The sequence below is a fragment of the Carassius auratus genome, chromosome 22 (assembly GCF_003368295.1).
Source record: "Carassius auratus strain Wakin chromosome 22, ASM336829v1, whole genome shotgun sequence".
NCBI lineage: Eukaryota > Metazoa > Chordata > Actinopteri > Cypriniformes > Cyprinidae > Carassius > Carassius auratus.
Genome location: NC_039264.1, coordinates 15,701,010 through 15,713,400, shown reverse-complemented (window position 1 = coordinate 15,713,400; position 12,391 = coordinate 15,701,010). Strand labels below are relative to the sequence as shown.

Genomic DNA, 12,391 nt, shown 5'->3' with positions numbered 1-12,391 from the left:
CTTATAGCTAGCTGGACAGCGAGGCATGCTGCTAACTGACAAGTCTGTTTATATTTGGCATATAAATAGCTGATCATAGCCTGTTAAAATATAATTTTATACCATTTGTTAGTCTGTAAAGTGCACTTTATTGTAATTAATAATTATGTGAAGTATTATTTAACAAACATTTAACATTCAGTTTTAACAGTTACTTTGTAAGCAGGTTAGTCAATTGGATGCTGCTGACCCAATTATACTGCTAGTTTAGCATCGGTTAACTGATTACCCTGTTGTCATACCTTATAGCTGAACATACTACTAGTTGATAAATCTGTAAAACCAATAACTGATTGTTAGCAGGGTTGCCAACTCTCACGCATCTGGCGTGACACTCACGCTTTCAGCATCAATCTCACGCTGAAGTCCAAGCGTCAGTGTCAGGCCAGATGCGTGAGAGTTGGCAACCCAGTTGTTAGAATAGCTACCATTGCCACAAAAGCATGAAAAGCTATTTTGATTAGGCCTACTTTAAATACTTTGATTACTTAACATCCTGCTAACTGACAAACTAGTTAGATTAGAACAACAATAACTAATATGTCTGCTAAAATGGGTACCACTGCTAAAGGATAACAAAAAGGCTATTTTGATTACCTTACATGTAGCATGACAGTTTAGCATGATGCTAGCTGAAAAACTTGCTAGATTAACAAAGCTAATTTGCTTGTTTAAATTGATAGCTGCTACAAAATTATTAATAAAATTACTTATTTTATTACCTTACAGCTAGCCTGACAGCTTAGCATGCCACTATAAAAAACCTGCTCGATAACAACAATAGCTGATTAGCATGCTAAGATCTCAAACTACATTAAAATAACAATGGCAAGAAGACCTACTAATAAGTGTATTCATGTATTATATTACAAAAATACAAATAAACATTTATCATTCCGTTTTAGCAATGAGTTTGTAAGCTAAGCAGGCTGTTTGAAAACCACTAGCCGGTTATCCTGCTTGTTTAGCATACAATAACTGCTTAGACTGCTATTTTGCCTTACAGTAGCCTGACAGCTCAGCATTTTTTTTTTATAGTTGATAAATCTACTACATTAGCATACAAATAACCGTCTATAATCAAAGCCTGCTAAAATAGCTACCACTGCTACAAAAGGACAACAAGAAAGGCTACTTTGATTACCTGACATCTAGCCTGGCAGTTTAGCATAGTACTGGTTAATAAGCCTGCTAGATTAGCATAGCAATAGCTAACTAAAACTGATAAACTAATTTTACTAATTTTGATTTCAGCTAGCCTAACAGCTTAGCATACTAACAGCCAATTATCATGCTAAAAGTTATTACCACTACAAAAGGACAAGTAAAAATGCTATTTCAATATTTGTATTTATTTAGCCTATATTTGAATGATTTCAAAGCCTCATAATAAAACAAATGTATAAAACTAATTTTGATAATTTAACAAACTTGTGTTCAAATGCAAGCTTATACCTTCATTTAAACAGATGCTTAAACACACACATGTAGGCCTATTCTTATGTAATATTTTCCATGCTATAATTGTATGCTACACGATTCAATCAGGAGTGTTATTTGCAAGAGAGATTTTCCAAACCAGTCGTGTGAATTAATACCGGATCGCGCAGTCCACTGGGGATCCAAATGAGCGTAATGACCCATGCAATTTCCATCTGATGCATGGCATGTAAATTAGGATGTGACACCTTTTATGAGTGAAAAAATTTGCATTTGCCTATCATTCAAAATGCCAAGCTGTATGGCTAGTCAACGTATAGCAAGGTAATTGTGTAACTACTTTGGAGTATGTTCATGACTAATTTCCTCTTGTATAAGTCTGTCCATTTATTGCTTTCCCTGCAGTATGAGTTAAAATGACAGGAGATTGTTGAAATAACAAGAATTCAACAATAATTACTCTTGGCTAAATGTACAAGTTTTTAAATCCTAAAGAAGGTTATCAGCATTGATACTAGCAAGGGATAGATCACTCAAAATATTATATTATCCTAATTTACTACCCTAATGTCATTGCAACCTATTTTATTGATGATTCCTTCAATTACCATGCTTTGCTGGTATTGGGGTTATAAGAGCATGTTAAATAATAAATAAGCATGTTAATAACCTTTCCAGAAATCTTGATTGTTTAACAACCACAGCTAGTGTAATATTACTGAATATTGCACATCCTCCTATCCTGCTGCTTGCTCTTGTCTGATTTTAAATTGGTTCGTAACTAAATGACTAGGCTGTCACATTCATGGTTCGATACAGGCTGTGTGTTTTTATCATCGTAGTGAGCCAACATTGTTGATGAATGGTTAATATGCAGCTGTCTGAATGAAATACTGTTAATAAAGACCCTCAAACTAGAGTTAAGATTTCAGGCATTGTGAAAAATTGTGAATTTCCTGCAAGTGACAACAGCTGCAGCAGAAAAATGGCCATCATTGTCTGTGCTGTGAATAAAATGATAAATATTGTACATTAAGTGATGGGGCAAATTAATTCCTCTTGTCCTAATAATTCATATTTTACAATATTTTACACAGCAATAAATATGAAATATTGAATGGCAGTTGACTTGTTTCAAATAATTTTTTTCTTGCTACTTTGTCGATATTTTACACTGAAATTTATATATATAATTGAATGTATTTATTTTTATTTATTTGTTTACAATAAATAAATATTATAACATTTGGTCGTTTTGGCATTATATATCTATCTATTTTTTTTTTTTTTTTTTTTTTTGCAGGATATCTCTGTGGTTAAAATGGGAAGAGGCAATTACAGATGAAAATATAATCTTTTATCCATTAGTACAGTCATAAACATTCATGCCGAAGGGCTGTCGTGACATTTCTCCCCGCATTGTGGATCGCACTCATAAACATAATGTGGAACATATAATCCGGGAAGAAAGGAGTTAAACATGTTGCATGGCAGCCAGAAATGCCTGAGATGAAATGTCAAATACTTATTTAAGATGCAGCTGAAATAGATCAATGTGTCCTGAGTCGTCTCTCAATATCCTGAGTTCTCCCCACTACCAAATGGAAAGGCCAAGACTCAAATACGCATTCCCTGGCAAGCGGGTTAATAACTTTCATTCCCGTGGATCGTATAAATTGTGTGCTATTGACACCTGCTATTCCTTGCTTGATAGAGGGAAAGACCTCATCAGATTGAAGATATGTCTATTTGTGGCCAATCTGTCTTTTTAGGTCTCAATTTTGTTTAGTTTAAGCCCCCACGCCAGGTGGAAATGAAGAGCTGTATTGGTTTGTACTTCCATACCTTTGTGAGAATAATCCTTTCGATCATGTTCATGTTCAGTTCCTTCAGAAGGAGGTTATGGGTATTGTTTGCAAGCTCGCTCATGTCAACAAACTGAAAGTCAATAGTCTCAGCCACAGACAGCAGGCCCAAAGACCTCCCACAGTATCTTCTCAAGCACATTACACACATGAAAGATTGCTAAATAAATAAATAAAATAAATAAAATAAAATCAGCATCTCCGTTATGATTGGCTGGTTTATTCACAGGATCAGACTAATCTGCCTGGTAACAATGCCTTTTAGCATGGTTATATGTCACATAGTATATAATGCAAACTATAATGTTAACATTTAATTTTTGTTGTTCTGTTTTATCAGTAGTTTGTAAGTTAAAGATAAATTAGCTTTATAGCTTAGCATACATTAACTGATTAGCCTGTTAACATAATGTATAACTAAAGCATAGCTTGCTAGCTTAACAAATTGTTAGCTGATTAGACTGCTCTTTTACATACCGTTAGCTGAGTAGCCTGCCAATATACCACCAAAAGAAATAACTAATACTTATAAATGATGAAATTTTATCAAAATGTGTTTGTTGTTCTGTTTTGTCTGTTAGTTTGTAAGCACATGCATCAACTTGTAAGCTAACTTGTTAGCTCACCAACCTAACTAACCAACTAGCCTTGCATATAGTGTACATTCAGTGAATGCCTTTGATATCTATCTAGTTAACTTGTTGGCATTTTTGCTTAACACATGGCTAGATAATTAGACTGCTAGTTTAATATTGCATTAGTTGATTAACTATGGTATCAACAAAAAAAATGCAATATTGATTACATAGAAGAATGGTCCAATGTAACACACACTGTCCTGTTTTATCAGCTTGTTTCTAAGTTAAGCCAGTGCAATTTGAAAGCTAACTAGTTGTTTTCTTAAACATTCAGTTAACTAATTTGCCTGTTAACTTAGCACAGTGCTAACAGAATAGAAAGTTAGATTAGCATACATTTTGCCCGCTAACATAGATCCCAGAAACAATTAACAAAAACACCATTTGGATCATATAGAAGACCAAAACAATATTCAGATTCAAATTCATGCAGATTGTTATAACAAACTTCCTAGTCTGATTGGTTGGTTTTAAACACACAATCTTACTAGTCAGCCAGTAACAAAGTTTAAGTCTTTAAGGCCCGGTTTCACAAACAGGGCTTAGATTAAGGCAGGACTAAGCCTTAGTTAAATTAAGATATGTAAGCAACTTCTACAAAAATGCCTTAGAAGAAAACACTACAGTTGTGGATCTTGACACAGAACAATGGCACTGACATATTTTAAGATATTTCGGAGCAAGATATTTTCAGTTGGACAGCTCAAACATTCATTTTAGTTTAGGGCTAGCTTAAGCCTTGTCTGTGAAACGGGGGGTAAGTCTTTTTCGAACTTTAAAGGTGCCATATGCAAAAATTTTGGTAAAAATATCCATAACATGACCTACACACATCAAAAGAATGAGAAGAAATAAGGGCGATGATGTCATTAAAAAAATGTCAAGTTATAGTGCTGCAGAGATATCAACCTTAATTAGCATTAGCATTACTAGCCCCGGCCCGACAGGTGTCGTAATACCAGTTTCGGCCATGGGAGGCGGTATGCGGGCAACATAACCACCAGCCAACCTGCAATACACGAATAACTCACACGGCTTGTGGGCGTGTACTTGAACCTGATGTCAATCGTGTGGAAAGTACAGCCCCCTACTTCATTTCAGTTCAGGGAAGAGAGCGTCACCCGCTACAGGGAAATAACTGCGCTCGGAAACACAAATCAAATAAGAAAAGGAGCCAAACCAGAGTAAACATCGGCACTGCTTTTAATCGCTGGAGACAACTGATGGACCTGAAAGAAATGAGGTTCGACTCCGAACTTGCAACATTTCTTTTGGATTGGTAAGTTAGATGCTGTTAGTATTTCGCTAGAAGTTTGTTTTATATGTTTGTGTATTTGTTTTCGGGAAGTTATAACATAGAAATGTATCGAAGGCTGTTCGATAAACGTGCTAATGTTAGCGTTGGCTAACCGTAGCTGCGTTTGATAATTAGCTAGCTATAACTTAACGTTACCCATTTTATTATATAGGGCTGTGCATGTCTTTACTCATGTACATCTCATCAGTAAAGACGCTCCTGTAATTAGAAGTATATCTCCAGCACGTGTGTTCAGATCAGGGTTGCCAGGTTTTCACAACAAATCCTGCCCAGTTGCTTCTCAAAACTAGCCCAATCCCGCTTCCAGAAGGTTCCCCGATAAAACATTGCTTCCCGGGGTTAAAATATACATTTTTTAGCAGGGTTGCCTTGGTATAATTCGCATTTTAGGGGCTAAATATCACGTTATTTGTATTGGGGTCGCTGTGACCCGCGGACATGAAAAACAACCACCACAGACTTGGCAACACTGGTTGGCATTTACTACACAGAGCCGTAATTCACTGACAATCTACACAAAATCGATGTTAAAATGGCAGGCGATTCTTTGTCGATTTCGAAAGCGATTTTGTGTTAGTTGTCGGTAGACTACGGCTCTGTGTAGTAACTGCCGCTCCACCTGAACCAGTGTTGCCAAGTCTGCGGTTGTTTTTCATGTCCGCGGTTAGAAGCAACCCCAATACCAATAACGTGATATTTAGCCCTAAAATGCTAATGTTACCAGGGAAACCCTTCCCAAAAATTTTTATTTTAACCACGGGAAGGAATTTTTATCGGGGAACCTCCCAGAAACGCGATTGGGCTAGTTTTGGACTAGTTTTAAGAAGCAACTGGGCAGGATTTGTTGTGAAAACCTGGCAACCCTGATCTGAACGCACAGGCTGGAGATATAGATCTAATTACAGGAGCGTCTTTACTGATGAGAGGTGCATGAAAATCGCATTTGATTTTTTGCACAGCCCTATTATTATATCATAACTAACCTGCTCTGTCTAGTCTGTTGGTCTCCGTGTCCTCTTTGCTTCGTGGTTTTTCTGTGCGTGAAAAAATTTATGTGTGGCGTGAAAGCGTGTGAAAAGAGTCAATTGCGTGTGTCTCACAGTGAATGCTTGAGAGTTGGCACATTAGTTCCCAAGCAGAATAAAGGACAGGTTGATTATTGCAGTTTAGCATTTGTATTAATCTATGATGTGTCCCTGTTTGCATACAGGGGCATAAAAAAAATAAATTAAAAGTGATACGTGGACCAAGGTGTCTGGGATTGTTCATTTTAAGTAAAGGATCATAATATTTCGTCCACAACAATATTTAATGAGGTTAACTTATAACTCCTTGTGGTTAGTCTGCACGAGATCAGCAAGCTTGTTTGCTTTGCGGCCGCTTTAAATACAAAATAAGCATTAGATCTACGTTAGAGCGTCTGAGCGCTCACAAATCTTTCTGCAGCGTCGTGAGCAGAGTTGCAAGAGCGATTTTTGACGCTCTAGATGCCGGCGGTGTGAACGCACAGTTAGGCTTCGGCTATGGCTGACTGTAGGGTTGTTGTGAAGGTAGGGGTGGAGCATAGAGACTATGCCGTTTCTCGTTTGTTACTCTAGAGTAGTCCAATTCACTTTATTGAGGCATACTGCCCCCATCTGGTATGGAATGTGGAGTATGACTTGATTTTTTTTGCCGAACATTACAGATGGCACCTTTAAGTAATCTAACCCCAGTATAAATTGCATATTATGTAATGTTCGCTATAAATGTCAAATGCCAACACTTGATGTCCTGTTTTATCAGTTATTTTATAAGATAAGCAAGTGCATCAACTTGTGAGCTAACTGGTTAGCCAATAAGCTTTGCATACAGCCAGTAAATTATCTTTCTTTCTTAGAATATAGCTAATTAGTATGTTAGCTTAGCATATAGCTAACTCATTAGCCTGCTAACATAATACTCACTAACTGATTGCAGTGTAAAATTAACATATTAGCCAATTAACTGCTAATAAAACTACCACAGGTACCAAAACTGACAAAAATATAGTTTTGATTATACAGACAGTGAAATTCATGAATTCTGATTCAAACTAAAACATGATATTTCTCAAGTAATGACCCCCAAATGCATCAACGTCCTCAGTACATGCTGAGCCGTGACATTTGCTGTGGCGTAAACAAGTCAAAGACACGTTAACACACAGCTGAGCCGTGATAGTGCTTTAGCAAATGTGTTTTGCAAGCCACATAGATTTCCTTCCTCCTGAATTAAAGACACTTTAGACTTTCTCTCTCCAGCTGTGATTGAAAGACATTTCTCTGTCATCATCTGACAGGCCTGAGCTTCAGCACACAACGTCTTCTGCTGACAGTGCAGGGCTTGTCAACCGCGCACACGCCCGTTCGCTAACACTCCACAAATCAAACGCAGCTTTGATCCCATTTTATCATTCAGAAGATGCTTTTCAACAGTAGAACTTAAACCGAAGTGTTTCCATCACCTTCCCATGTGGGACAAAGCTTACGTAAGTCATAGTCTGAACTGAATCTGAATGAAAGACTTTTTGGGTAGCATAGCGCCTTTAGCCCCTGCTGGCAGATGCTGTAACTACAATGTGAGACAACCATTCAGTAAGTGAACTGGGAAGATATCTTGATATTACAAGAGCGCATTCAAGCTGAAGTCAAAACAGTAAGACAGTAGCACTTGCAGAGTGAAAAATAAATAAATAACTATCTTTCCCAATAGTCAATCTATTCGCCATTCATCAGCCACAAAAAATCCCCGCCCCCCAACTCAAGCCATTGGTGGAGCCAATCTTGCTAGATGTTGAATTCATGCACCTATTGGTTGATGCTGCAACTACACCATTCTGGGGGGAAAAGGCATTTCTCCATTGACACCAATTCTAAATTAGATTTGTGTGATTCTAGTGCGTTATACATAATATAATATAATATAATATAATATAATATAATATAATATAATATAATATAATATATAAATTTCCTTTTATGGTATATGTGGCTCCAAAGAGCCATATATTCATATTTTGAATTAACCTAAAAACTGTCTTACATTAACAAGCAAATTCAAGGTTAATAATAAATTCAAGCAAGCAAATTCAACGCTAATCATAATAATAATAAAAGTAATAAAAAATAACCAAATGGTTTTATTTCATGTTGGTACATTCTTGGACAACACCACAGTATAGTTGCATGAGTGGCCAAACATAAAAGTCTTCCACAATATCAGCACATAAGCAGCAAGGGCAACATGAATATACTTAGTACAAACAGTATAAAACATACATGCTTTTTATTTTATTTTATTTGTTGTTGTTTTTTTTCATATTTTTTTAAATATATATTCATATCTTTTGCACAATTTCTCCATAAGTTCCGGGGCAGTTAAAAATTCCAAGACAAATTAAAGCCATATTCTGCCTTGAGTGAGTGAATGTCTGAGAAATCCATTAAGGTAAAAAGAGAGAAATCAATAAAGGCTTGTAAAATCATCCATAAACAGGCCATTGTGAGAGAACTGTGGTGAAAGTTTCATTTACTTCAACATAAAACATATCAAGCATGCATTGACAACTGCTACGCGAACACTTTCTTTAAAAAGAATTCTGAAACACCATCGATCACCGGGGTTTAGTCACTGTAAAACCAATGCAACATCTCTCAAAGTCACTAAAAACACAGTCGATGGTCTACGAACCCTTACAAACATGGTGGGAAAGTCGAAAAATGTGAAACGTTTATCATGTTAAAGGGCGAAAACCAACACAGATCCTCAAAATAAAGAATCAATATTTCCAGGAATGGGATCTCAAAGAGAAGAATATGGCTTTAATACAATGTGCATCCAGAAAAGGCAAGGAAAACCAAAAAAGAAACGCTCAACCGAAACGTAAAAACAGCTAAACGAAACCAAAATGCTGAAAGAACCACACAAATTTGCACGAAAAATCCCAAAAAACTTGCAGATTGGAAGTACATGTAAAGATGAGGAGGACCTTAAGGCCCAGCATTCCAAAGCTATGTCAATTCATCCGTGCCCTGAAGAAAGTCTGTGATGGAGTGTCAAAAGAAATGCCTTGTCAGAGGTCTATCACGCCAAGTGCAACCTCAATCGTTTGACTGACAGGCAATCAGTCGTTTTGTGCCGCTGTTACACCCCATCAGTTTCCTCCATCAGCAAAACAAAAAATACAACTAAATTTATTTCCTCTGCTTGTAATTCCTGTTACTTTTTTGTAGATGTCAGGGTTTTTATTTATTTTTTGAGGGTGGTTATGCAGTTTTATGTGTCTTTAATGTGTTGAAAATCAACTGATATCCTCTTTCGTTGGTTTAGCTGAGGGCCCAATTGCTGTCCTGGCCCTTGGACGAAATAAGGATGAAAACAGAAGGACACCAAAAGCTTTTTCCTGCTTTACTTTTGTTCCAAAGAGCTGAGAGAAACCAGGAAGTGCCATCGATCACCTTCCTCCTGTGATGGAGGCCCTCAGATCACAAGGTCATTGTAGTTCACGTATTTCTTCTTAGCAGCCGGACCTGCGAAGAGAGAAAGATGAAAGATCGTTTTTCATTTGACATCTTCCTTTTTTCTCGCTAAATATGAAAGGAATTTATTGATTCCTGTCAGGAGGTCTGACGGGGACACTTTTTAGGACATTAAGTTTATCAGCATAGAAGACAAAACGTCCACGAATTGACTATTAAAAGGAAAGTTCACCTAAAAAGTAAATTACTCCATGATTTACTCACCCTCAAGCCATAGGTGTTTATGACTTACTTGTTTCAGAATACAATCAGAGTTATATTAAAAAAAAATGTCCTGGCTATTCCAAGCTTTATAATGGCAGTGAATTGAGGTCGAGATGTTGAAGGCCAAAAAGTGCCTCAATCCATCATAAAAAGTGCTTCACACAGCCCCGGGGAGGTAATAAAGCCTCCTGATGTGAATTGATGCATTTGTGTAAGAATTATTCCCATATTTAAAACTTTATAAACCTTGATCTCTAGATTCCGCTAAAAGTCTTATGCACGTTCATGAGAAAGTGATGTTTAAGCTTGGGCTGCCTCCTAATAGAGGAAGCATGGTTGACCAAAATTCTATTAGGTGCAGAATTATATATATATTTTTTTAATCCACAGGCGAAGTCATGCAGTCCGTAATGGACAGCTACCTAACGGCTGGTCTATGTGGTAATACAGTACATCGGGCAAGATATCCAAACTCTCGATGAAAATCTTTCATCAACCTCAAATAAGACAACATTACAAGGTCACTCCCTCTGATGTTTACCTAGAAATGTGCGCTATTGAATTGTCAATGCGAGGAGAGGAAGCAGAACTATAGCACACTCACTGCATTACAGATAGAGGAGCTAAAATACTTATTATTCATCTATTGAATCTGTTAAGTCTCTTTGTTTATTTGTGTGCACTCACAATAACAGCAAAATGTTGTGCTTTTGTAAAATAATGAAAGCAAAATGTGTTTTCTGCCATCTCGGTCTCTGTTTACTTGAGTGCAAAACTCAGAAACTCTGTGTATCTCCACCTTACAGAAATGAAAACAACACCACAAAGATCAACATTCCAGCCCGGAATGCACATTTTCAAGGGAGAATAACTGACTGTAGCATTGTTTTTTAGATAAACAAGTATGTTAACTTAGCATCCTTCTTAAATATCTGCAAACATATTATGGCATTTTTATGCTTTAGTGAAGTCAAAATCTTACATACAGCACTTTTAAGCATGTGCTTGAGCGCTTATTTGCTACGTAGGCAATTAAAGGCTCATTATAAATATTTAAATGGTTTATTAATAAAAATCTTTAGTCAAAGGAAGCACTAGTTCCAGCAGATGATGTATGACGTAGGTGTAGTGTTAGCTCCTGTGAAATATGTTGTATGTGGAAGCACAGTGGAGAGAGCAAAACAAAACACCAGTCACCACTGAATTAGAAGTATAAAATGCGGATTTGCAAAGAAGAATGTCAGAGGATTTCGAAATAAGTCAAGAGGAGACTGGATTTCCTCTGCTGTAAACAAAATTTGGTTCCCACAAGACTAGTATTTTCACCAGAACTTACATTATGATTACGTCCAATGTCATCAACTGGAACACCAGTCTCTCATGAATGTGCGTACAGCAGAAGCTAGAGATAGCAGTTTTAAATATGGATTATTTAATGTATTCTTTTTCTTACACAAATTTATTGATTCACTTCAGAATGCCTTTATTAACCCCGTGGATCTGCGTGGAACACATTTTTATAATGGATGGAGGCAGTTTTTTGGGGGCTTCAAATCCTTGACCCCTATTCAGTGCCATTATATAGCTCGGAAGAGCCAGGACATTGTTTAATGTAACTGATTATATTTGAATGAAATAAGAAAAATCATATGGTATAAGAAGATTGTTAGGATGCTCTATGTGGTTTCCAGGCTGTCCTGGGCAGTTTCTAGGTTATTGTAAGTGGTCACTATGGTGTTCTGAGTGGTTGCTAGGATGTTCCAAATTAGATGCTTGGTTGTTCTATGTGTTTCCTATTGATAAAAGATTGCCAGGGTGTTCTATATGGTTTCCAGGGTGCCTGTGTAGTTGCTACAATGTTTTAAAAGGTTGCTAGGTGGTTGAAAGATTATTCAGAGTGGTTGCTTGGATGCTTTGAGAGGCTTATAGATGGTTGCTAGGGTGTTCTAGGTGGTTACTATTGTGTAGTCACCAAGGTTTTGAGAGACTGAGAAAATGTTACTACTGTGCTCTGGTTGATTTCTACAAATGGTTGCTAGGGTGTTCTGGATGGTTACTATGATGTTCTATGTGGGTGCTTGTTCTGGATAAATTTCTGGGGTATCTTGAGAGTTTTGTTGTGTGTTCTGAGTGTTTGCTCGAGTGAAAAGTTGTTAGGTGGTTGCCAGGGTGTTCTAGGTAGTTGCTAGGATGTTTTGAGAGATTGCTAGGTGGTTGCTGGGATGTTCTGAGCGTGATGCTTGTGTGGGTGTTCTGGGTGGTTTCTAGGTTGTTCTGAGCAGTTGCTAGGGTGATCTGGGCGTTTTTTTGTGTTTCCTGATCATTTTC

At 37.0% G+C, this 12,391-nt stretch overlaps 1 protein-coding gene across 1 annotated transcript in view; it reads right to left on the bottom strand.

Moving 5' to 3' along the window:
* Positions 1 to 8,456: 8,456 nt before the first annotated feature.
* Positions 8,457 to 12,391, bottom strand: part of LOC113039818 (metabotropic glutamate receptor 7) — a 184,066-nt gene continuing 180,131 nt past the window's right edge. The window contains exon 10 of the mRNA XM_026197910.1: positions 8,457 to 9,850. Coding sequence (XP_026053695.1) covers positions 9,801 to 9,850 — 50 coding nt within the window. The 3' untranslated portion in view covers positions 8,457 to 9,800. The remainder of the gene's footprint in view (positions 9,851 to 12,391) is intronic.